Raw genomic sequence first — 27,583 nt, forward strand, 5'->3', positions numbered from 1 at the left:
GGTCGACTGACGAGGACTCCGAACGAAAGCTTGTTGAACATCTTCCACACGTGAATCAAAATGTGAACGCCGATCACCTCCGGATCTTTTCTGTACACTTCCCGTTTCGAGAAACGTTTTGTGCCACTTTTTTATGCTCTTAGCCTGGGGTGGATTTCTTTTATAAACTGTTTGAAACATTTTTTGTCACTTTTACTACGTATTTGTGTTCTGCATACCGGAGAACAGTTTGTGCTTTCTCTTGCGGTGACGCTATTTTTTCGTTTGCCGGCTCAGCAAAAGCTCAGGTGTGTCAGACGCGAGAAAAAATATTTTCTCCAAACTCTACGAGTTCAGCTCCCACATGTGGCCACTATCACCCTCGTAGCACTAAAATTTTGTTTTTAATCGACTGTTCAAAATGAGTAAATTTGATTCAGACACCCTGTATAACAAATATAACAGTCAGTGTAAATACTCATCTAGTATCCTATAAAATATTTCGCTATTCCACCTGGGCCATCTTGGTAATCTCTACTGATACACTTTAAAACAGCCCTTTTGTGCAATTGTTAGAATCTGAACCCTCAGATTTTTTCGTGTGCGATTTAACTTAACTATTAATGTATCCTAAAATGTGTAGGAAATAGTATGTAATATGGTGAAGCATTCCGTGCGTCTAAATATCTAAATATGATATATCCAATTGTGTTGGTGTCACTATCACGTATGCTTTGTATTGGGAGAGATGCTGAAAATCATAATGTAACATAAACAACACTTCCTGAATTCAGGAATTAGGATAAGTCCCAGCTCAAGAATTTTCAACGCTCTAGTGTATCAATACAATCAAGGCTAAAATTTAAATGAATGAATGAACAAAGGCCACGATTAGCATTGGTTATTCTGAGCTATTTACCTTAATGTAGGCTAAGCTCACTATAATCTGAAGTACATTTAGAAACATAAACAATGCTCCCCCTTTCTTATTCTCCTGTAAATCACGAGTAACCGAAATCACCGATACCGAATCTGTGAATAAATTTAGTGCATTTCTTGTAGAATACGATTAAGAAGTAGCTGAGGGCTTTCTTTTCTTTAAAGATCTCTACATACGATTAAAGGCTTTTTCCCACGGAAAGTTGGAAACATTTTATTTATTACTAAATAAAATTTTACGAAATCAAAGAAATTTCTGTTGAAATTATGGTTCACTTTCACAAAATAAGTTGCCCCAGCCACTCACTCTTGTTTAGGACTCCGGTAAACTCCAAATAGTTACAATTTACCCCATAAACTGAGAAGTACTAAAAGCAAGCTTCAATTTAAGCAATTTAAGTGTTTCAACCTTTATAAATACTACATTAAAAATTAGATGATTTAATTCTACGAAAGAAACTAGTAAAATCTACTTATGATAGTTACGATCAGTATAGTAAAGTACAGACACCCTTTCCATTAATACATGATATATTATATTTTTCTTTACCAAAGTAAACTCTGAAGAAGAAATGAATAATATAAACTTGATCAAAGTGAAAGGTATGATGTTTTAGATCACAAACTTAAATAAGAAAAGTGATTATTTTAATTGGATATTAATGTGTTCAGACGGAAAAAAAAAATTCAAAAGATTAATAAACAACAGAGCTTTATTAAATATTAAAACAGTTCAATTAGAATATTGTTTTACATATTACAGTTCATTAAAAATGTAGAATATGAATATGACAACAACAAAATATAAAATCTTATTTACATCTTTCAAACTGCCTTTTTGACATTATACCAGATTATAATTCCCATCTCATGGTCATATTTCTACTTAATGCCTAAAAGTTGCACAAAAGCATCAAGACAAAACATAAAGCATATTTTATGATAGAAATTAGATACTATTTAAAACACGGATTAAAATTCTTGTTAATGTATCACAAAATATGATCACATAACAACTTTGGTATACTCTTCATCTTCATTAAGTGAACTAACAATTTTAATTTCTGTGCCACAAAATATGACATCTATACAAGTTTGTATAAATATTATCTTCATCTGTAGTGTTCTGTTTCATATATCACAATGTTCCCAACGCTGAAGAGTTTATGTACAATTCAAATGTGTGAACAAGGCCTGATGAACTCAGGAATGGGTTAGCAAGAGTACCATGGTCCTATGATATAGCTGTAGTTTCTGTAAGATTTATTTATGGGTTTAGAATCTGGATCTGTTACTTCAGAGTCACATACTGAATTTTTAGTCACTATATCAAAAGCTTTGGGGCAGGGACTAATAGTACAACCTCTATCTTGCTCTAAGTGCTATATATCTGTGAAGTCGGTCTGAAAAGTATCCGATCTTGAGCGTTTTCGTGCCGACGTCACTGTACACAGTGAAAGAACACAGATTTAATTGCATATTCGAATTTTTTTCTCCCCACTTCAGACTTTTGCCGGTTGTTACTTGCTTCCAGCGGAGTGAGGTGCTGTTCATCTTTTTTAACTTTAAGATGACTGAATGAGTTGAACAAAGATAACGTATCAAAGACAATGCAATCACTAAGCCTTTTGTCAAAGCCTTGGTGATTCTGAAAGCAAAACAGATTAGGGAGTGGTTCAACCAATTCAAAAATTGGCCGCACATCAGTAGAGAGTGACCAGCATTCTGGGAGTCCACAGATCACTCACATCTGTTGTTGAGACAGTGGAAAATATGGTAAAGGGATATCATCGTATGACCATATTGCCGAAGAGGTAGGGATTAGTAAAGATTCCAAGCATGCTGATGTGAACATGTGCAGAGTGACTGAGGTATTTGGGCCTAAGAGGTTTAAGGTCAAAATCCCGTCTTATAAGTAACATACACTGAAGTGCCACTGAATTAGGGATAGCTAGTCAATAACGAGTTGGGCCTTCATAATGGCTGCCAAACGACGAAGCATAGATTCAATGTTTCTGGAAGCATTCTACGGGAATGGCTTGCCAAACATCGTGTAGAGCTATCTATAATTTAGGAAGAGTCGCTAGTGTTGTGTGATGAGGTTTCAAACCTTTCTCCCAAACGTCTGAAAAGTGCTCAGTAGAATTTAAGTCAGGGCTTTTAGGTTTATGACAGAGAAGTCAGAAGAATGCTCATCCAACCAGGCAGTAGCCAACCGGGACCCGTGAGAGGTGCAATTATCTTGCTGGAATACTTCATTTCCATGTCCAGAGAAACATAAATGGATGGCGATGATCGCCCAGCAACTCTACGTACCGAATCATATTGAGGGAGGTTGGTACAAGTACCAAAGATCCCAAACACTGCCAAGAGAAAACACCCCAGACCATGAATAAGCCACTATGGCCTTGTACAGTTCCAAGCTACCATGCAGGATTCATGAGTCTGATGGCATATTCTTAGCCTTCCATCGGTGTTAATTAGTCGGAATCGAAACTCATCACTCCAAGCTACACATTTCAAGTCGACTACAGTCTATTCTCTTGCCCAGGCAAGAAGTGCAGATCGATGGCATGCATTCAACAAAGGTACTCTTGTGGATCTACGGTTTCCGAAGCTCATATGGTGAAGGGAGTGTTGCACGAACCTTTACTGACTGTACGACTGTAGCCCTGATTCAGCTGGGTGGTAATTTGAGATAATGTTTGGCTTCGTTGACTGTGTTTGTTCTAGGTTAATTGCCCTTTGAAATTTGTCCGATCGCTAGTTCTTTTTCCCACCACCCGTGTATTCTCGGTATACGCTTGACTCTGTTGACCTTGAAAATTCTAGCATGCTGAGGATTTCGGAAATTGAATAGCCCACGAGTCGAGTGCCTACTATCTGTCCGCGATTGAAGCTGTCTAAATCAGAAGTTTTTCCCATACTGGTAATTGAAAAAACTGATTAACAACAACCATAGTACTAGCTATACGTGGATTTACCACAATTTCCTCACGTGAGCACAGATGCGGCGCAGCGCTATAAAATTTGCATAGCCATGTCTATCCCTAATTCAGTGGCACTTCAGTGTATTTCTTCTGGCCAAAGGTTGAATACTTTTTAGACAGCCCTTGTATACTGGATATGATATGATTTATTCTTTCTTCCTCTCAAAATGACAATTAACAAATTCGGCACTCTTACAGATTCATTTCTCAGCTCAACAGCTTAACTTACTTGTTCCTCTGGATATTGAAGCTTGCACATACGCCCTTTTAATGCAATATGTATGCTATGTACATATGACTGTATTCACCTCATGCAACAAATCCTCCAAATACATCAAAGCTTCACAAACTTACCTCTCAATATATCAGGACTCACTCATGCTGTAGGTGCACTTCTGAATATCACGCTGTGCACAGGGAAGAACTCAGTAGACTATTTGTTTGCATGCAGAACAGAATTTAGTGCCCAAATCCTTGTGCTTCAGACTATACAACCCATAAAACCTGCTATTCAATATTCAGCAATGGAAACTTGATGACCCATTAATATACTGCCATCAAAAACAACTTGCAAACCACTTAACATAATCAAAAAACAGATTTTTTACTATTTGTTGCACTCTGATGTTTTCTTTTCCATTTATTTACATAAATATTGTATAAAAATATACATTTAGTGCAAAGAAAAAGATAAAGATAACGGAAGAATAATTAGAGATTAAATACATAAAAATAGACAGATTTTAAGGTTTAAAATTATAATCCAACTAAAATTGACAGTTTTATATACAGAAAACTGCAAGGAAGCTAAACTGGAATGGAAGACACTTAAAACAAACAGGCATATTCATTTTTCTTAAAAAGGCTTTCTTATCCATCAAACTCTTCTACTTTATTCAAAGAGATTAACAATTATCTACCTGTTGTTTTATACCTTATCACATAAACACATCCACCTCTCCCACATATGCAATCTTCTTTTTATCTTAATAGGCAAGATTGTGTGTCTCTATTACTTACCTAAATTAACAAGGTTTAAATCCAACTGGAACCCAGTTCTGAAAAATCTCAAATTTTGAGCGAAATCTTAATTCCAGTTGCACTGCAGCTCTGAATGAAACAATATCTAATAATGTCAAGTACAACTTAACTGCAGTATTTGCAAAAAATTATGTTATTACTGCAACATTTTATTGAGAAGGTAATAAAACTGATATTGCTACTAGATACTGAGTCTATTTTTCATTATTTCTACAAAGAACAAAATTGTGGGAGGGGGTTTTATGAGCTATATTTGTTTCGTCAAGAGGACTAAGTGGACTAGAAGCCAAAAAATAACTCAGCATCTTTTACCTGATTGAAAAGAGTACTGTTTAGAATACTCACCTTTTATCTTTTTTATTCTCGATACCATGCTTATTTTTGCTCCTCATCTTACATTTGTTTTATATTTCTTTCCATTTTGATGACACTGACAGATGTGTATTTATAGTCAGCAGAATATATTCACTGATAATATGGAATAATATGTAAACAACTCAGAAAAATAAAATGAAGATATATATATATTCAAATGAAATGTTTACTAGTTAGTTAAATATAACAGCTATAGAGCTTAATTTTAGATAATAAATGTGATTACAGGTAGTGCACAATGTGATGCTACAGTTAAATGCTTAATGCATTTCAAAGCAGTTATGTAACTTAAAAATCTTGCAGCCAATGCAAGACAATGAATTAATGAAGCAGAAAATCACCATGCTTTCTTTGCATTGTAAGTGAACAAATCTTTTTTAAAAATTGTTTTATTAATTTATTCACTTTTTATTTTTTAAATTTTATTCACTTCTTTACATTAATTATTAGTATACATCTTTACAACATTTTATTTACTTAATTTACATTAATCCTTAGTATACATCTTCATAAGTTTACTTATTACATCTGATAGACTATCATATTATTCCAGCTGTAATTTTACAAATTAATTCCTGTAAATTAGGACTGCTTACGTAGAATAATTTCAACTCCTGAAGACCAAGCTGTTATCTTTTAAAACTCATCCAACCTTTCATGTTCTACTCACATAAATGTATAAAGTATTATTAACTCCAAATAAATTCTGAATTTAATTTTTGTAACGTGGCATTTTTTTTTTTTTTTTTACTTGAGCAAGGTTATCAAACAGTTATTGATACATAGGCTGACAGAAAAGCTTTGAGACAGCCACTGTTTCTCCTTCCAAATATTAAATATGGCAACCTAATGGTTTTCCTGAAGGTTCACTAGCATGTTTCAACCTACAATTAGACAACCATGGCCTTCAGTATCTGCTTACACTGAATGGAAGCACACTGCCTAGTACATTTTGTTGTGGCAGATGACAAAGGTACACTGGGAAAAAAAAAAAAAAAAAAAAAAGGACAGATCCATATCTCCCATTCTACTGGGCCAATTGACAAAATTCAAACTGCGCTTTTTGTGTCTTGAAAGCACGACTTAGGATAAGATATATATTAGATTTACTTAGCACTGTTCTAAGATAGGTATTTTGACAGAAAATCGAACATACCAATTTTTTTTCCATATTTGATTCGATGACTCAAATTATGCTTAGATATTAAATTTTGTAATTTTTGGTGAGATGTTTTAAGCAGAAATTTTCAAATTTATCTTAGCACATTTTTTTTTTCACTTTGCACCAAGAATAATTCACTTGGCAAACTTTTTAATGTATAGAAACCTATTTTCTTTTCCCTTTTGCTAACTGTGCATGAGCGGGGGGGGGGGAATGCATGGTTCATTCTTTCAAATAAATTTAACAAAGTGCATAAAGTATATTTGACTTATAATTGTTTATAACAAATATGCCAAATTTCAAAATGTGCCAATATATAAATTCCCCTATATGTCAGGAAATTTTGAATAAAAAAACTCTAATTTTTTGCAGGTGTGCCTAGAAATATACCTACTTTAAGATAATTTTAAAAATTTTATATGTTATAAAATAAAATTTTTTTGAAATTTTTTTTTAAATATTTAAAAATACAAATTTTAAAAATAAATCACAAAAAATGGACGAGCTTTATTTGGAATAAACCTAAATTTGGAAATGTTAAAGAAAGAATTAAATAAAAAACAGAGAAATAAATAAATATATACCAAATTCAATTAAAATGGAGGAGCTGGAATTTTGAGGACAAATTTTTTAGAACTACTCGTGTGATTTTTACAAAATTTGGTACTCTGGCATAATTTGAGTCGTAAAAACGAAATATGGAAAAAATTGGTATGTTTATAAGGTATTTCTCCTGCCTTTTTAACGAGCATTCGTGGTGTAGTGGTCTGCACGCTCAGCGGGTAATTGAAAGGTCCGCGGTTCAACTACATATTTTTCAATCTCTCTTGTTTCCAAAAAATCCTAATGTCTCTACAGTGGCCCGAACTAAAATGGTGTTGGATGATGATTCTCCTCAACCAGGATTTGGCGACTGGGTCCCCTAAAAACCCCAGTTGCCCTTTAAAAGGGAAAGGTATTTTACCACCTTCTTAACGAGCCTTTGTGGTGTAGTGGTCTGCACGCTCAGTGTGTAAGTGAGAGGTCAGCGGTTCGATTCCTGGCGAAGGCATTGCATATTTTTTAATCTCTCTTGCTTCCAAAAAATCCTAATGTCTCTACGTGTTATTTCAGAAAAAGTCCGATTTTGTGTCAAAATACCTATGTTAGAACAATGCTATATATAAATATAACACATATCCTAAGTTGTGTTTCTGAGACATGGAAATGCAAGTTGAATTTTGTCAATCGGCCCAGTAGAATGGAAAATACAGAACTTGTCCCCCCCCCCCCAAGTTTTTTTTTGGGGGGAGGGACTCGGTGTACCTCTATGATTATATGAAAGAGATGTGTGGTAATTTTGCATTAAGCATAGGAAGAACTATAATGAAACACTTGAAATTTTATGCAGAAAATGATGGAACACATAGCTGTGCTTCAGCATTTTGATGCTTTAGTGGAGACACTTCAAAGAAAACATGAGAGTGTTACCTTTATTGTACTGAGCCCACTGCAACTTCTGACAGGCCATTCACTGTCATTATGGATGCCAACATTGCCAAATCACGGGCAGACACAGAGCTTTGATTATTGTGCAAGCACCTTAAAAACTATTTGCATGTAGCTATGAGGAAAAAAAAAAGACCATACTTGTTCAAGAAATAGTCATTCTGCTCCATTACAATATTTGACTGCATATTATTGCTGTGGTATCAGGAAGACTGTCTGAACTTGATATTATGGTAATACAGTACAAAGTCCGAAATCCAGACGTCCAATATCCGGAGTCATCTAAAATCCGGACCTCAAAACCACCAACAACACTGTCTTTACACATTTGATTTCCCTCTCCGTGCATAATAAAACATCTGGTGAGTCCCAATTCTTAATTTCACTTAGACACTAAATAATACCTTGTATTTGGAGAAATAATCCTTTTAGCATAAATTTGTACGATCAGTACTGCTTGGCACACATCTCAAACCGAAACATTCCACATATATACATCGTTGATCTGACGCCAAGCTGGCGAATCATTATTTATTATACTTTCCTTCCATCACCGCATGTTTATCAACACATCACAATTTGAGTAATGACTCATGTAGTGATGCCTAAACATTTTTTTATGCTAGTAATTGAATAATAAAGGAATAAGGTAACCTTTTATGTTGACATTACGTTTGGTGATGATTACAGATTTAAATGCGCTAAAAAATGTTGATGAGGAAAAATTTACCCAAAATTTCTTTCCATATCCTAAAAATAGATTTTGTTAATGATACTCATAGACCCAAAGATTACATTTAGGTCTATTTGAATTAAGAATAACTGATTTGTTATTCACATAAAACCAGAACCAGCACCAGAGCTTGTATTGCCTCACCGGATTGCAGAATTTAGGATTCACAGAGAGTGTATCAGGTGGGTAACATATATAGCACCAGCCCTCAATAATGCCGTGTAGAATTTATTTATTCAGAACTCTGATAAGCCTTAAGCATGAGCAAGAAATAGACATAAGTATAATAAATAACTAATACAATTCAGGCTTAATTGTCTCAGTGCGTGATAGAAGCAAGATAATATTTAACAGAACAACTTTTTGTTAGTCGCCAAGTTCATGATGCAAGGATAGCTAAATTTGATGATGAAAGCCACTAATTTTAAAGGTTTTCAGATATCGCAAAACAAAGGTGAAAATTTCCAGTTAACGGATTTTGTAAAGAAATGTTGAGAAGCGGTAATAAATGAAGATGATATAAAAGAAGTTTTTCACTGTGATGACAATGCTTCTCAATCATCAATCAATTAATAAATGGCAAAATCTGTAGTATGACTCTAGATCCAGAAAATACTGCTACCGATAGTGAAGAAAGTGACAGAGAAGTTACTGAAAATGAAAAAATTGACAAGTTAGTCGGAATTCTCGACACACCAGTTACAGGACTTCAACAATGTAACTAAACAAGAGATTATGTCTGTCTACAGAATTAAAGAGAAAGTATTAAAACAAATAACGAAGCAACTTAAACAACTTACATTGAAAGAAATGTTTAACCAATAAATATTATGCTTTTTTATGTAAATTTTAATACCCTTTAGATCATAAGTACTTCATTATTTCATAAATCATGATTTCATATTTTTAATTTATAATTTCTACATGCCATCTTACTAGATTTAAACTGATGATCTAATATCCGGAAAAATCTCAAATCTGGAATCGCCGAAATCCCGATGAGTCCAGATTTTGAACTTTGTACTGTATAAGAATTCCCCACATATAGCCTAGACTTAACGACACGACTGTTGAATCTTTCATCCTTGAAAGGCAATTACAAAAGAAGATCTTCTCTTCAGATGAAGTGAAAAATGCCATACCCAAAGTGCTAATGTGAATGCTGTAAAACAGTCTACTTATATTATTTTAATCATCAGTAAAAATATATCTTAATGTGAAGCACTCAAATTTAGAGGAAAAAATAATGCCCAGAGTCATCTCATTTTACACAGGAGAATCGATGTCAAACTAGCCCACCAGCGGCCGAGCAGTAAAGTCACTGAACACTGGTAGTTTGGTCCAAGGTTTGAAACGCCCGAATGGGCTGGCTGCATGGGCATTTTCATGGTTTTTCCCATGTGTATACAAGCCAGCTTCTCTTAGTCCCCCACGAAGGCATCTTAGGCAGATAGCCCTCAAGGCTTTGCCATAATCATATAAACCAAACCAAATTATCTCAAACTTTTCAGTCAGCTATATAATAGCAAATACTCGATAAAATCAGAATGAAAGTGTTAGTGAATAAACATTGGAAACAATATTATAGCTTATTTTGTATGTTCTTATTAAAATACTGATAATAATTCAGAGAAAATTAAAATAATCATCACTTTTTTTAATTAAAAAATGATACAATATCATATTATTTACCAATATTTCTCTAAAAAGGGGGAAAAAATTAACCCTTTGCAGTAATTTTCAAATTTTCATGTCACTGTTATGCAAATGAAACTGCAATTAATGTGTTTTCACATGTACAAAACTTGTACAGTTATTAATTGGGAATAAACTGGCACGGTTACTGCTAGAATGACTGTAAATATTGATCAATATATATTTTTACTTCCAAGAAAAACAAAGCATGAAATAAACACTATAATGAAGTCTTTATAGATTGTTGGTGGTTGTAGTGATTATGAAGAATTAAACAAATATACATTTACCTGACACTGATAATGAAACATAAAGTGATGATACTGAAGAACATTTTAGGGGAATAATAAGTGATTACAATGAACCTTCTGGAAACATAAATTCAACATGAAAAGATTCAACTTGGAAGAAAATCAGTAATGTACTTGAAATAAAGGAATTTAGAAAAGAACTTGGTATAAATAAATGCTTGTTATGATTCTGTGCACACTATGTGCTAATCCAAAGGTTATTAGAATTTTTTAAAAAATGTTGAAAATGGACTTTTGGGAAATGTTATGAACAGAAATAGGTATACAAAACATGAAATATAGAGAAAAACATCGTTCCAGCAAGAAAACAGAAGGGGAATGGCTGTACTGTTAGCAAAATAAAAAACAGATTTCTCATTATCCATTATTATATCACAAATATAAAAATGTTCTGGTCAAAAATGTCAATAATAAATATATCAATTTTTCAAGACTACGTTTCTCAGATGGTTTTCAGCTATAACAGATTTCCTGCACTTTAAAAATTAGAAAAAAGTGAACAGTAATGATAAAACGAAAAAGATTTCAAATGCATTAAATTACCTGAATGATAAATTTAATAATTTTTACCCTCCAAAAGATATGATATTGAAACATGAATCAACGACGAAATATAATAAAAATCAACTATACCTTTGTGTTGTTTTTTGCTTCCAAGTGAGGAGGATTGGAACAAAATTTTATAAACTGTGTCAGTCACAGCCATGATGCAGCAGCAAATTAAAAATATACATTAATCAGGAATGAATTGGTGATTTGCCCACATCTGAGAGTATTGTGATGGACTCATGGCATATATTAGGGAAGGGATACACTATGTATTTGGACAACAATTCCCCAATCTATTATTAACCGCTTCCCAGATTATCTCGAGTTATCTCGCATTCGCATATATTGCAGTTAATTATTATCCCGAGAAAAGAAGAATTTGTCAATACGATTTGTTATATCATGGTTTTACTCGGTCTGGAGGAAATGAAAGGAAATATTAAGCTTTGACTGGCAGTTTGCAACGTTTTGTTGGTTTTATGGTTCTTTTGACGGGATTGGTCACGTGTTTTCCCTATTGTATAGTATACGTCGGCTTCTGGATTAGTAATGTATAAAGGATAGTTGCATTGAAAAAAGTGAAATAATGGCAATAAAAAATCAAATCCAACGAGACAGTATACACTGTGCTCATGTAAAAGAGATTCCAGAGGTAAGCCAGTAAGAAAAAGAAACCAGATTACCAGTGTACAAAATGTCAGGTATCACTTTGTGTTGTCCCTTGTTTCAAAAACTATCATAGAAAGACTAATATTTAACTTCTTTTTGTTTGCCTGAGATAACTCGGGATAGTAAACTAATATTAAAACTAAGCGCTTTTACACCTGTAAAAAATTAAAAATTCAACTTAAAACCTACATATTTTACTTTGTTTCGTTCCCTCGTATTTAATAATAAAATAAAAAATGTGATGATTTTTTGCAATTTTTTTCAAAAAAATTTGTAAGAGAAGAAGTTAAAACTGTTGAAAATCAATACAAGTGCCATAGGAACAACTTTTTAAAACTGAATCACACTACAGAGGGTTACATAAAAGAAGAGGCAAAATAGATAAGCAACACATTAAACTGAAGTATTGATGTTTTTTAAATGCAAAATATCAATGAAACTTCATAAATTTTTCTATTTTATGAGTACATAATTTATAGTCTAAAGTAATATTATTACTTTTATTACAAACTTCTTCATTTTGACAGCTCACAGAAAATTTAACTTTGTGAAAGATATGAATCTTTTATCAGTCAATTCAATATTAATAATTCTGAGTCCTAAAGTTTAATATCCATTCAATCTACATATTAATACTTTATCAACTGCAAAATGATTTGCAATATCTGCTTTGAACTGACAGAAATAACTAGGAAGGGAAATTGTCATTTTATTATACACAACAAACTGAAATAATAATAATAATAAAAAAAAAAAAAAAAAAAACGAAACTCGATAAAGTGTTTATTATAAAAAAAATAATTTTTTGTTGCAATATATATTTAATGCTTATCTTATATAACATGTATATTTGATTGTTATGCAATAAAATAAAATATCCTACAACTGACATAATTTACAGTTATTTTAAAATAAATTTTCTGTTAAATCTCACAGTTTATGAACATGTATGGCCAAGACACTGCCCTGCTTTTATACTTAGAGATAAAAACATTACTAATATATGCCATTAAAAACAAATGTGACACCATAAATGAACTTAATTTGTCTGCATAAATGAATTTAACTTATCTTTCACTTTTTTCAACACACACTTCATTTTCTCATATGTACCAGTTGAATTAGGAAGATTTTCAAAACTCAGATGAGGTGACACATTTTCAGAAAATCTTTCATAATCTGGTAGTTTTGAATATGAACTGTGTCTTGAAAGGGAAGGAGTGCCCAACATTACAAATTTTGATTTATTGGACTTATTTTCTCCTTGATCAGGTGAAGAGTATTCTGGAGTACTAACTTTTGTTTCTATTCTATCAAAATTGGAGCTAGATTCACTAAAGCTTGATATATCATTGCTGTTTTCTGGTGTAGCAACAGATTCAAGGAATTCTTGGGTTTCATTCTCTTTTAATTTTACAATATCTTGTGGTATCATAATATCTGTAACTAACTTCGAGCTCAGTTTCGTATCATATGAAGAAAAGCCCAACTCTAACACTAGCCTTTTTTTCATCTCTTCCAGTTCAGTCAGAGACGGAGAAGATGTTCCAGAAGAAGGTTCATCAAAATTCTTGAGCTTCAATGTTTGTGGCAGATGTGCAGGTGAATTCATACTAGATCCAGTCACAGATGCATTGGAGCACTCATGGCTGTCCAAATTATTTACATTGAGCAAAATTTCATTACTGTCATCAGATGGTATTGGTGGTGGGGCATCATCTGGAAGTGGGGGTGGCACATCATCATCTGGTAGTGGAGGTGGCACAGCATCATCTGGTGGTGGTGGTGGAGGAGGAGCTTCTGTTGGTAATGGAGGTATAAACTCTGCAGCACAATCTGATGAATCATCAAGTACTCCACCTCCTGAATTTAGATTAATATATTGATATAAGTAAATACATATGCCTATATTCAAATTATTAAATAAGACCTGGAATTTAGCCTAATTAATATAATTATTACAAAAAGAAAAAAAGTATGTTTCAGATCCTTTGACAGTTTGTAGTATATTGCAATGACTTATATTCAAGAACACGTTTCTTCTTCCTTTTATATACTAATCACATTTACGAATATAAGAAATAATAGTATGAAAAAGATGCAAATCAAAAATTATTTGTACTTACAAAAGTAGAGTTAGTAATGTAAACATTGCTAAATATTTAAAATATGCATATCAGCCAGATGAAATACCTTAGCACTGTATAACATAATGACAAGAATAAGCATTCTTGAATGAAAATGATATGCTAATAAACAACAAAATATGCATTATTCAAATTCCATTATACTTCAACATGGTCAACATTAAAAACTCAATAAGAAAAAAATCTAAAATACGAAATGAATTATGAGGTAAGCAATCACTTTATAGAAATACTCTTTGGCAAGACAGACAAGGCAACTTCTTTGTCAAAGACGTTCTAGTTAGAATTGTTTCTGAATTATACTATTTCCACAAATACTGAACTCACACAAGGAGATTGATAAAACTGCTGCAATTCTAGATCTTCTTATAAAACTGTTAGAATTTTGGATCCTGTTGATTATCTCAAATTTACAAACAATCCAAAATTTTAACATAAACCCTAGCAGAAGATATATTCAGAATTTCTACTTTTTGATATTAAAAATAGAATTTCTAAACTAAAATATACCAACATAAAACTGGAATTGAATTAATGTAAAACTGGAATTCAATAAAATAAACTAATTAAAATAAAATGTACCTAGATCTTCATCAACTTCCATATCTTCTTCACAACGCTGTATTTTGGATTGATTACCCTCTTGTAATTTTAACTTTCTTTTCCACCGAGGGCGAACATCCTATGAAAGAATAATACATTTCAGTATGACTTTGAAATATTTATATTTTAGCATATAAGTATGCATTAGGAAGCATGAAATTTAAGATAATGGAGAAATTAGTTAAAAAGTAAGTTTGCAAAAGAAACTAAATAAGACAATATTTACAATTTACTCTACAATTAATATTTTAAAATTCAAAAATACAAACTGAATTTTTAAAAGTTCAAAAAATTAAGTAAATGAAGAAAGATAACATATACTCACCTTCAGAAATTTCAAATCAATCATATAATATTTGTGGAAATTACTTACAGAAAAGTTAGCACAGTACAGTCTGAAATCCAGACATCCACAGAACTAGCCTTTCCTTGCAAAGTCTAAGAACCCAGAAAAAGGCAAGCATGCAATAAAAGAAGCTTTTCTTAAGAGTTATTAAGATTCCTATACATCAGTTTCCAATACCTGCTGGATAGGGAATAACATTGTGGCCAATGACAAAACTTGGTTTATATCATACTGGCATTAGCCATGACCACACTTTCAGCTTTTGAGTGGTTGAGGGAGTTAGTATTTTTCTATCTGATCTAAATAATAAGTAAAGCCACAAGATCTAACCATTTGGAGTGCAATGTTGCTCGTACTAGTTTTTTTGTTTGTTTGTTTTGAATATCTACAGGAAAGGGAGGAGAAAGAATTGAATTCTGAGGAACCTAATTTCAGTTAACATACCAAACTGCACTCTCTTTCCTTAACTTTCTGATTTGAAGCTGTTATTATTATATTCGGTTTATTATTAATTTTTTATCAAAATTACAGTTTTTGTAAATGATAATGCCCCTATTTCACGCATTTGCCAAAACTGTACATCTGTCAATCAGCTAATGGACATTGGAATTATATAAAGTAAAAAAACTGATTCCGAAGTAAGACCATCCATGGATTCTAGAAATATCTTAATGCAAAATCTGATATATGAGGCATTGCAAAATCATGGGAAGATGCACTTGCAGATACTTTTAAAAATGCTTGGCACAATTTATAGTTAGCTACCATATTTATAATGAAAATGAGAGCTGCAAATCTGAAGATTTTCAGATTATCACAAGAAAAGGCAAAATTTTCCTATAAATGAAATAGCAAAAGACTAAAATAAATAACAAATAAAGATGACATAACTGAAGTATCGCATTGTGATGACGCCTCAAATCATCAATCAATTAACGGAACAGTGAATATTGGTAGCACGGTTTTAAATCAAAAAAAAATATCACTATTTGGGTTTCAAGTCGCATTTTAATTTCATGTGGTGGTAATTCAGGGGGTTGGGGGCACTTCCTTTATGCAAAATACCTTTTTCTTAAATAAATATTAAGGAATATTTTCTTTTTTACAATTTTTTATCTAAATTCTGCAAATTTCCAAAATCCAGAATTGCCCAAGTATTGGTGATTCCTGATTACAGATTTTGTACTATATATTATGATATAAACACTGATTCTATTCAAACTATTTCTTTTCCTAAATTTGATGCAAAATTTGTAAGTTGCTACTGTTATGCTTAGAAATTTACTATAATATTCTGAAAATTTGAACAAATCTGTATTGATTGTTTATATGAACTGTCATTAATAAATCAATCAATAATAAATTACTCATCATTAATAATCATGATTACATGAATGACATTATTGTCATTAATAATCAATTAATAATAAGTTATTTTAATTCAAAATATTATTTTGAATTAAAATAACAAATAAAGCAATTGCCTTCAAGTACTCTTAATGCACTTAACCACACAACAAACAATCATTTTAACATATATACAACAAGAAAACTTCCTTTTAGATTCCTAATTCTAATTACAAGCAGTTTTAACTCAGAAAAATCAATATTTTTCCCTCCCTACTTTCATTATAACTACACATTTTTATGAGAAGCAATTTGATAAAAATATAATTTAACTGAAAAAAAAAAAAAAAAAAAAAAGATTAATTGTAAATGTTAAGTAGCAGTGACCAATTAATTTCATTCTTTAGGTATATGCAGATGAAAAAAAAAGCATGAAATTATATATATATATATATACACTTTTAAATGCTTACTGTATCATTTTTATATGTTGGAAGTGCTCATTGATGATTATGAGTACATAAACATAGTTTATTCTACATTGCTACTCTAATATTCCATATCACAGTTATGATTAATAATAATAATAGATACAGTTACATATATAACATATTCCTTTTTTAATAGAAACAATAATAAAATATACATATTCTTTAAAATAATGAGGTTTTTTAACAGTCCTACCAGATCGAGTAATGTAGCTATATCTATTTGCAAAATTTAGTGATACAATACCTCTTTCAGTATTTGGTAGCACAACACTTCTGTTAGGTTTTGAAGAACTTACAGGTACATCTAAATGTGAAGTACTCATACTAATCTCGGGTTTATTCACATCTTCATCTTCATAACTTTCATTTTCATAGTTGTTTTCCATTGCAATCTCTTTCTGATTAGTTCCTTTAAGAACGTCTCTTCGGTTTCTCTCTACAATTCTTCTATCTATTCCTATAAAACTGTATGAACATGGTCTTTCTGCTTTTTCTATAATTTTCTCACTTTCATTTAGTTCTCCCCCTTTCTCTTTTATGTACACATGATGTCATACCTTCAGTGATTTTAATGGTCTTGTATTCCTATCATAATAGCTTTTTTTTTTGTAAGGTTTGTCTCTTCAGTAAATATTGTTTATGGTCTTCATATTGTTTACTTTGGATGAAGTTCTCTTTTACAGGCATCAATGCATTTACTTTTTTTTCAAACATTAATTCTGAAGCTGACTTGATTTCATCTGAAATAGGAGAGGCACAGTATTCCAGTAATACTAAATATGGATCCTTGTTGTCAACTACAGCTTTTCCTAACATCGCAGTTTGAATATTCTTTCAAACATTCTATTAGATTGTTAGTAATTTGGACTTGAAGTTCTGGTTTTAAAATTCCATCTTCTTGCAAATTCTTTAAATTTCCTGCAACTATATTGTGGACCATTATCCGAATATACTATTTTCTGAATACCATGTGTTGCAAAAAATGATTTCAGTTGCTTTATCACTGCTACATTTGACAAATCTTCTAAATATCCAATTTCAAAATATTTGCTAAAATAATCTATAACTATTAGATAACCCCTTCCTTTAAAGTAAAAGAGATCTGTTCCCAATACTTCCCATGGACCATTAGGTATTTCTTTAGATATCATTGGTTATTTACTATTAGATTTTTGTAAACTTAAACATGTTGGACAATTCACTCACAAATCTTCAATTTCTTTTGACATTCCTGGCCAATATACAAATTCCCTTGCTTTGTTCTTGCATTTTACTACCCCTAGCTGACCATAATGAATTCTATTTAACATATCTTTTCATAAACTTCTTGGTACAACAACACAGGAATTTTTAAATATTAATCCATTTGCTTTTGATAGTTTTCTGAAGTTAAAATATGGTTTTACTAATTCTGGAACCATACATTTTTTTATCTGGTCAGCCACTTTTAATTAATTTTCTCAAAACTTGTAGTTCTTTATCTTTTTCTGTTTTCAGTTGAAAATTTTCCATTTTGTCTTTAGACATTGGTATACATTCTACAATCAATCCAACATGGGCTTCTATGTCACCTTCAAAGAAATCAGATCCTTTATGAGTAAACGATCTTGATAACGCATCCGCTATAAAAAGTTCTTTTCCAGGTTTATATTTTATCTCAAACTGATACAGCTGTAATCTTATACACATTCCTTGTAATCTTACTGGGTATTTATTTAATGCCTTTTTGACTGATTCCAATGGTTTATGATCACTGTAATATATTTTCCAAATATATACTGGAGAAATTTCTACCACACAAATACATCTAAGTTTCCTTTTTAATTTAAGCATGCCTTAGATGCATATGCTACTGCTAAATTATTCTGCAGTAAGACTGCTCCTAGTCCTTCTTGAGATGCATTTACAGATAAAACTATTGGCATGTTTAATACTGTAAAAATGCTTTATTTACTAAGACATCTTTTAGGCTTCTAAATGCTTTTTCATGTACTGCATTCTAGTTCCAGATAACTTGTTTTTTCAATAAATCTCTTACACATGATGTCAATTCTGATACATTAGATACAAATCTAGAAACATTTATAATCATTCCTAGGAAAGTGTCTAATTCCTTGACATTTTTCGGTGATTTTATATCTAGAATAGCCTTAATTTTGTCTTCATCTGGTTTTAAAACATCTTTAGAAGAGATATGTCCAATATACAGAGTATTAAATGGAGTACATTCACAACTTGAATCTGACAGTTTAATTTGTCAAAATGCTTTGTTTGGATCTAAAATACTATAAACCTTCACATTTGTCATTTGAGATGAAATTTCTTTAACGGTTGGTATATGATAATGCTTTCTCAATATATTTTGGTTAAGGTGCTGAGAATTTAAACACACTCTTAAATTACCATCCTTTTTTCTTACTACAAATAATTAATTCATAAATTCTGTAGGTTGATTAACTTTCTTTATAATACCAGCTTTTCCCATTCTTGACAATTCCTTTTTTAATGGATTTAATAAGCTAAGTGGAATTTTCCTTCAGGGCTCTACTTTAACAACAGCTTCTGGTTTTAATTTAATGTGATAGGTATATCCAGTTAAATTCCCAGTTCTTTTAAATAAATCTTGATATCTTTTAAAAGATTTTGGTCACTTTTCATTAGATTCAGAATTTACTGTACAATCCATTGTACTAGGTTTAATTTTTACAATGTAGATAAACCTAAAATAGCTGGCACAGTTTTATCACATGCTATTACTTGAAATTCTACATCATCCTTGTCCTCTTTCATTTAGAAAAGTGATTTTTCTTTTTACAGTATAAGCAAATCTTATTATATGTAGGAAAACTGTACAACTTATGAAAAATTCCACATTTTCTACACGGTTTTGGTTTATTGCATGTATTTTCTTGACAGTTTGATGAACATTTAGTACTCTGTTGCTTTTGTTTTACATGATATTTTTTTCTTATAAGGCTCACTTTTTTCCTCTAAATGTAGAATTTTATTCCTTTTGATTACTTCAATTTTATTTTCTTCAGTTAAACTTTTCAGTTGAAGTTCAGCTAATTCAGAAGCTTTACACATTTTAATACATTTCTCCAATGTTAGCTGATCCTTCCTTAACAATTTATCTTTCAGATTTTTAGAATTCCACTTACTATTCTATCTCTAATTAAATTATCTTTTAATTCTGAAAATCCACAGTTACTACTTAGTTTCTTTAAATCTGTTTAAAAATCATCAAATAATTCCCGTACATGTTGTGTTGGACAGAAAAATATATGTCTATCAACACTTTCGTTTGCTTTCGGTATTCAATAATTTTCAAAAGCTTCAATTACTTTGTCAATATCCTTCTTATCTTCTTCACTTAAATTAAAAGTGTTAAACTTTTCAAATGCTTCAGCAATAATATGCAATAAAATAACTACTTTAATTACATAATAATTTAGTAATATCTTTACGGTTATTCACAAGTGACCCTGCATTATTACCGAGATGTACTCAAACATTGTTTTTTCTACATTGCTACTCTAATATTCTACATTACAGTTATGATTAATAATAACAGCAGATAAAGTTACGTATATAACACTTACAGGTTTTGACATATGCATCTCTGTAGCGGAGCGTAACTGATGAAGCTGAAGAGGTGGCATACCAAGTTCCTGAAATTCCTAGAGAAAAAAAAAATACTATTAAAATTTATTAAATTAAATTAAATTAAAAAAAAAAAACCCACTCTTCACTTCTCTTCCCCCCCCCCAACAGAATTTTAGAATTTCCCACAGAATTTCCTTTTCTTTTTTAGAAGGTTACAGTTTGTTTACAGAACAAACTGATATACGAAAAGCAACAATAGGCATGCTATCCAATTTCTCTATATAAATGTATTTTCATGTGTTTTTGTTATTTTTCAGACTTTAATATATGCTATCATGACTGAAGTTACAGTTGTACATGAGATGCACTGGATATTGCTTTGCCAAGATAACCAGCTTTAAACTTAGTAGCTCTGGATACCCCAACATATTACAACACTACTCAAAATAGTACTGACTTCTCTTATGCAAAAACGTTAATATTCTGATAATAGTGACAGCTTGTAAGAGTTGTTATTTGACCATAATCCTGCACTAATATATATTAAGGTTGGTTTGTAATGCATTTTACACAAAAGAGTCATTATTACAAATTGGTCAAATTACACCAAAGCTCTAAACAACACTCAATACTTTACAACCATCTTAAAGACAAAAACTGGAAGCTAACTTTACCATTGCACAAGCATAAAATGACTGGGGAACATCTGAAATCTTCTCCTTCACATACTTGCTCCTTATGAAAAGCAGTTTCCAGATTAAAACAATGCAGTACCTATATCATGCCCTTAATGGGAATCATGCCCATAAAGGCTTTAATTAGAAGGAAACTGAGAAAACTGAGTGTTGGGCTGATAATTATGCATATCCAGTTTGTATTAACAATATATCTCATCCAGACATAAAGCACCTAGTGACACATACTTTTCAACTCAACATAATTATAGCTAAAGTGATTAATAATTATATAATTAATAATTATATTATCCTTTAGCTATAACATAATTATAGCTAAAGGATTTGCACTATACTGAGAAACTGAAGACCAAGAAAAGCCCCATGACTGAAAAACATAAGATGGATATAAATATGGGCACTATGATTTTTAGACTAATCCATAATACGCTCCCCACGACTGAAGAATATCATAAGATGGTTACAAATTGGGCACTATGCTTTTTAGACTACTCCATGTCATCCATGATATGTTGGAAATTAGATAATTTTCATAATTTTTCTGCAATTACAGAACTGTTGCTCAAATCAGAAAGAAACTTCTAGATGTCTGGCATCACACATATTAACTGGGTCTGATACTCAGTTGCCTGAGAGGTATATGTATAATGAGCAGTAATCTACACTTTGCCTTTTTAAGGAATTGAAGAATTAAAGGCCAGAATTTTAGCTCATTCTGGGTAGCATTTATTTTATTTTTATTTTATTTTATTATTATTTATATTTATTTTATTTATTTATTTATTTATTTTGTATGTGTGTGTTTGTGATTTTATCTCCACTGAGGGTTTTTGTCATTTTTAATGGTCTATAATCCAATATTGTGTGCAGTACCCCCAAAGAAATCTATAATTGTTCAGTTTGTTCTGTCATTTAAGACAGTGGTGATGTGTTTTTCTCATTTAACTCGTTCTTTATGAGAGCGAAAGATCTCTCCCATGAACTGTCCTACGAGTTAGATAGTTTTGTTTCCAATTGGGATTCATCAAAACATAGTGCACAACAGTATTACAAACTACATATATCAAAAGAAAAAGATGAACAATCAACTGATGAAAAAAAAAAAAAAAACTTGAAGATAATAAAGCAACCACCGTAAAAGCTGCTATCCACGATGTTGTTATACAATTATATGTAAATATAATATGTATCAAGAAACATATTCAACATTTCCTTTGGCTCCTAAATATTTGCTTATATTACCAATTTCTTAAGCACCATCTGAAAGGTCATTTTCAAAATTAAAATATGTGAAAAATCAATTATGCAATACCCTTGCATAGTCAAATTTAGAAACATTTATATTCATGAAATATGGAATTGATTTATTAAACCAAATAAAAAATTACAATATAGTTAATGATTTATCTAGATGAAGTGAACTTTTTTCTAAAAAACTATTAACGAAGTTTCCTTTCTTGTTGTTTTTAATAATCTTTCTGCAAATTTTTAATTAATATTTTAAAATAGTTTTAATAGATCTGAATCCGTTTTAATTTTTTATTATATGTTATATTTAAGGTTTTATTACACAATAAATTTTTAAAATGAAACAAGTGACTGAGATATGCATAAGTTTAAACCATTTTTTAAATTAAAAGTCTAAATATTCTATTTTGTGTCACATTAGTATTTATTGCCATTTTTAAATAAAATAGTTTGTATACTTGATACTTAATGTACATTCAAAGCAATAAGTTTTGATTTTTGCAACTATTTCTAAAGAAATAATTAGAATACATTGTGATTGTATTTATCTTTGCGACCAAAAGTTAACGTTGCCTGCATTGTAATCAATTTTTTTCTTATTTATTATTTTATAATTACATTTTAATTATCAGTTAATTAATTAATAACACTGAAAAACAGCAATTTTGTTGTCTTGTTTTTGACTAATTTTTAAGCCTCTGAATTCAAAAATAATGTCAGTTTTTGTCTATCATGTCAATTTTTTAAGCTACATGATACCCTATCTTTGTCTCAAAAGACATACAAAATATGCATATAAAAGAAATTAAAGGGAAAATACAAAGCTGTGTTGAAGTGGTTCGAGGAGCATAAGGATGAATTCCAATTAATTCCTGGCGACCTAACTAATATCTTAACCTGATAGAGCACATTTGGAATGTCATAGAATGGCAGTTCAGAGCTCAAACATCACCACGTCAGAATATCTCAATTTTTCATGACAGCTGCTTAGACATTAGGCATAAACTGTCTCCACTCATCTACCAAGAACTTGTGACATCCATGGCAAGGCGAGTTGCAGCTGTTTTTCAGGCCGAAGGTCGTACAATGCGTTACTGAGTAGGTAGTCATAATGCTTTGGTTTTTCAATGTACTTCTCAATATTGCTAAGGTCTTCGACTGCGTTTGGTTGAACAACCTCATATACAAATTCATAATGCTGATCTTCTAAATAATAGTTACAGGTGAGCATGGATGGATCACCATAAATTCACCACTGCTTACTAATTCTTATCCAGGGTTCATAGCCACATTTTAGTTAAAAAAATAAGCACCTATAAGCAATTTTCAAGCACATTTTAATAAAAAGAAATAAGCACCTGTCTAATTACATTATACACAACTGCATAACCTTAAAAATTAGACTCGTAATTTAAAATATGAGAAATGCAGTATTTATTAATTATCTTTCTGCAAATGAATAAGCATTACCTCAACCATGGAAAGAGAGAATAAGTTTACCTCAACCATGGAAAATAATTACTTTTTTAAAATTTTAAATAACAGTTCAATTTACAGAACTAGTTTACAATGAGAGGGAAAAAAAACTATGCAGAACTAAACTATATTACAAGATTTAATGATAAAATTTCAGTTCAAAATTGAGGAAATAAATAATAATAAGGCATATTTATTGTATTGGCTTGGAACTTAATAATAAATACAATTTATTTTTCCACTCATATTGATATTTAACTAATTTAAATCTTAATTCTGAACATTTTCTAAATTTTCATCGTATATCAGTTTTCTTTAACAGATATTGCAAGCAAAGTATTGGGTTGTTCAGAAAGTAATTTCGTTTTTTCCCGTCAGAGGACTACATTACATTTTTTCGAAACCAACTTCACACTTAAGCCGCATAACCATTATATGTCTTGAGAGCTGATATTACAAGGCTTGTGTGTGAAAAAGTTCTACTAATTCTATGCAGTAGTTTTTGGTTGGTGCCCTTTTAAATATGGAGAGCAATAAGCAGCATTTTCGTCATATTTTACTTTTTTACTTCAGAAAAGGTAAAAAGGCTGTCTAAGCGAGAAAAAAATTGACGGATGTGTATGGAGAAGGCGTGTTAACAGTACGCCAGTGCCAGAACTGGTTTGCAAAGTTTCGATCCGGCAATTTTGATGTCGAAGATGCACCACGGTCTGGAAGGCCGGTCGAAGCTGACAAAGATGCGATAAAGGCATTAGTTGATGCAAATCAGCGAATAACCACACGAGAGATCGGTGAGAGGTTAAATTTGTCGAATTCAACTGTTTATGGCCACTTGAAAGGCCTGGGCTTAACCTCGAAGCTCGATGTGTGGGTGCCCCATGTTCTTACGGAGCGAAATTTGTGTCGTCGCATTGACGTGTGTGATTCGCTCCTCAAACGTCAGAAAAATGATCCATTTTTGAAGGGGATTATTACTGGGGACGAAAAATGGGTCGTATACAACAATGTGAAACGCAAGAGGTCATGGAGCAGAAAAGATGAACCGGCTCAAAGCGTTTCAAAAGCCAACATTCACCAAAAAAAGGTGATGCTGTCCGTTTGGTGGGATTTCAAAGGAATCGGTTTTTTTTTTTTTTTTTTTTTTTTTTTTAGCTTTTACCGGACAATACAACTATTAATTCGGAAGTCTATTGTCATCAGCTGGACAAACTGAATGATGCACTTAAACAGAAGAGGCCAGAATTAACCAACAGGAAGGGTGTAGTGTTCCACCAGGATAATGCGAGACCTCATACAAGTTTGGGCACTCGCCAAAAGCTTTTACAGCTTGAATGGGACATACTGCAACACCCACCATATTCTCCAGATCTGGCGCTTTCCGATTATTATTTGTTCTGGTCCCTGCAAAATTTTTTGGATGGTAAAACCTTTACCTCAAATGAAGATGACAAAATGTGCACATACAAATGTATGCTACAGAGATCCCATAGGCAAAGCAGTCAAACTTCTCAGTGCTATATAAAAAGTGTGCTCAATAAAAAATTTACAAAAAAGCTCTTACATGAAACAAGACATTTTTTACATTTTGAGCACATAAAATTATTGCTATAAATTCAAGCCTCTCAATCAATAACAAGTTATTCATTTATAAGATCATGTTGCATCCCATTGTTACAAATACTTGTCCTGTTCAGAAATAGAAAATTAAAACTAACATTAGTTCATTTAGGAGCACTGAAATTGCTGCCATGTGGTTCTTTCAAAACTGCATAAAAAATTATGCACATACATGATTTTGGTATTGCACACATACATGATTTGAAGCTAAATGAACAGAAAAGTTTTATAACAACATTGGAAAAACTCAAAATGCAAAGCTCCGGAAACCTCCTTTCCACAAATCTCCCATTCAATCATACATCTTGCTTCCTTTCTTTCTAGGATGAAAAAAAAGTTATTCCGATCCATAAATGAAATTTTGGATTCATTTATTCAAATTGTTCAGCCAAATTTCATATCAAATTTCTTTGTGCTTTTTGTTTATTAGCATCCCATTTTGAAGGACTGGTTTTCATCCAAACACATAACAGCAACACTGCTCTTCTAAACCTTCCTTTTTTCAGAAGCAACATTCTTGATAAGAAGCTATGAAATTTACAGATTACAAATATTTTTATAAAATATTTTTTTAGACTTACAATTTAACTTCAACGAAGTAATTCTAGTTCATCTGCATATACATTTAAGCAATGATACGTAAAACTGAAACGTAGAAAACTAACAGATATAAAACTTAAAATCTATTAAAAATATTAATTTATAAGTATATGTAATACTAATATTTACCACATTAAGGACAAATGAAAAGTTTAACTTTATGCTTTTAAAATTACATTTTTCGCACTGCATTAACAATATTAAAAACTATAAATGAAAATTTAATTGAGTCACAAATATTAAAATGAATATAACAACCACAATCATTTCAGTATCATGATAATTTCTAAAAATGCTATATATGTATAAATTCCTTTAAAATACTGCTTAGCAGTTTGAGCAAAATGTTCAACATTAATATATGACAGCCTTAATTAATAATTTTGAATAAACATAAATAATTGGCTCCTCTACGCAAAGAAGTACAGTCTCTTTGTAGTTACGCACATATATACCATCAAATTTATGAAATCTATTACTAAGTGCTATTTATTCTCCGTATAAGAATGGCTGTGCTTACAAAGTAAATATGACAAAGGCAAAATTATAATAATCAGATGGCTGACTGAAAGCACTTTCAATGCAGCAAAATTTATTACACACTGCAGAATTTATGCAATATATACTACAAACACACACACACACATAAAAAAAAAAAAAAAAAAAAAAAAAGTGAGTCAACCATTATCATTCAATGCCAGAATAAAGCAAATGCGTATTAAAAAATTATGTTTGAATTGTGGAAACTTCAGATTACAATACAGCCCTTTGAAGCAGAATTTAGCATCAAAAATGTTTTTCAAAACTATTAAAAATAACACAAATGATAGAAATATTCCTTAAGATAAAAACAGTATGTACTGCTGTTAACTCATAGAACTAAATTCTCACTACTGAATAAAAACAAAAATTCAATTTTTATTTTAAAAGTTTAGAAAATTTTATTAGAAAAGTTCTTGCATATGTTTGTGCATTTCTTTTATGAATATAAAGGAAAAATTATTCTAACAAAATGCTAAAAAATGCATCATCATATAAATAAAAAATATAATAAATATCTAGGCTACAACAAAATTTAATCATCATAATTTGATTTTATTTGGGATGCAGATGATAGTGAGCAGAAGTAATCAAAATTAAAAATTTTGCATCAGTATATTACACAGTATCAGAAATTTATTTTACTTACTATATTAATGGCATCGAATAAATTTTTTTCTGAACTGTTATTAGAAAACTCAAACAAATTGTCTTTTTAAATGATTCATTTTGCTAGATTATCAAGTTATACACTTTTTTAATATCAAAGATAAATCACAGATTTTCACTTTAAGTTCCACTTGAGCAAGACAACTAATAATCCTGAGTATCCTCTCCTCTATTTTGGTTTCGTGGAAGGTGATCAGCTCTTTCTTTGCACTGAGTTCTCTGTTCAAATGTTATTGGGAAACTTAAGATCACATGAGACTTTTTTCA

The 27,583-nt window shown here is 31.2% G+C and overlaps 1 protein-coding gene across 1 annotated transcript in view; it reads right to left on the reverse strand.

Moving 5' to 3' along the window:
- Positions 1-1,613: 1,613 nt before the first annotated feature.
- LOC118195979 (zinc finger CCHC domain-containing protein 8 homolog) overlaps positions 1,614-27,583 on the reverse strand; it is an 83,661-nt gene continuing 57,691 nt past the window's right edge. Inside the window, exons 11-13 of the mRNA XM_085813775.1 lie at positions 20,468-20,545; positions 14,661-14,760; positions 1,614-13,794 (exon numbers count right to left, since the gene is read on the reverse strand). Coding sequence (XP_085669901.1) covers positions 12,971-13,794; positions 14,661-14,760; positions 20,468-20,545 — 1,002 coding nt within the window. The 3' untranslated portion in view covers positions 1,614-12,970. The remainder of the gene's footprint in view (positions 13,795-14,660; positions 14,761-20,467; positions 20,546-27,583) is intronic.

Source organism: Stegodyphus dumicola, chromosome 1 (assembly GCF_044657685.1).
Source record: "Stegodyphus dumicola isolate Sdum_Otavi_A_Nest chromosome 1, ASM4465768v1".
NCBI lineage: Eukaryota > Metazoa > Arthropoda > Arachnida > Araneae > Eresidae > Stegodyphus > Stegodyphus dumicola.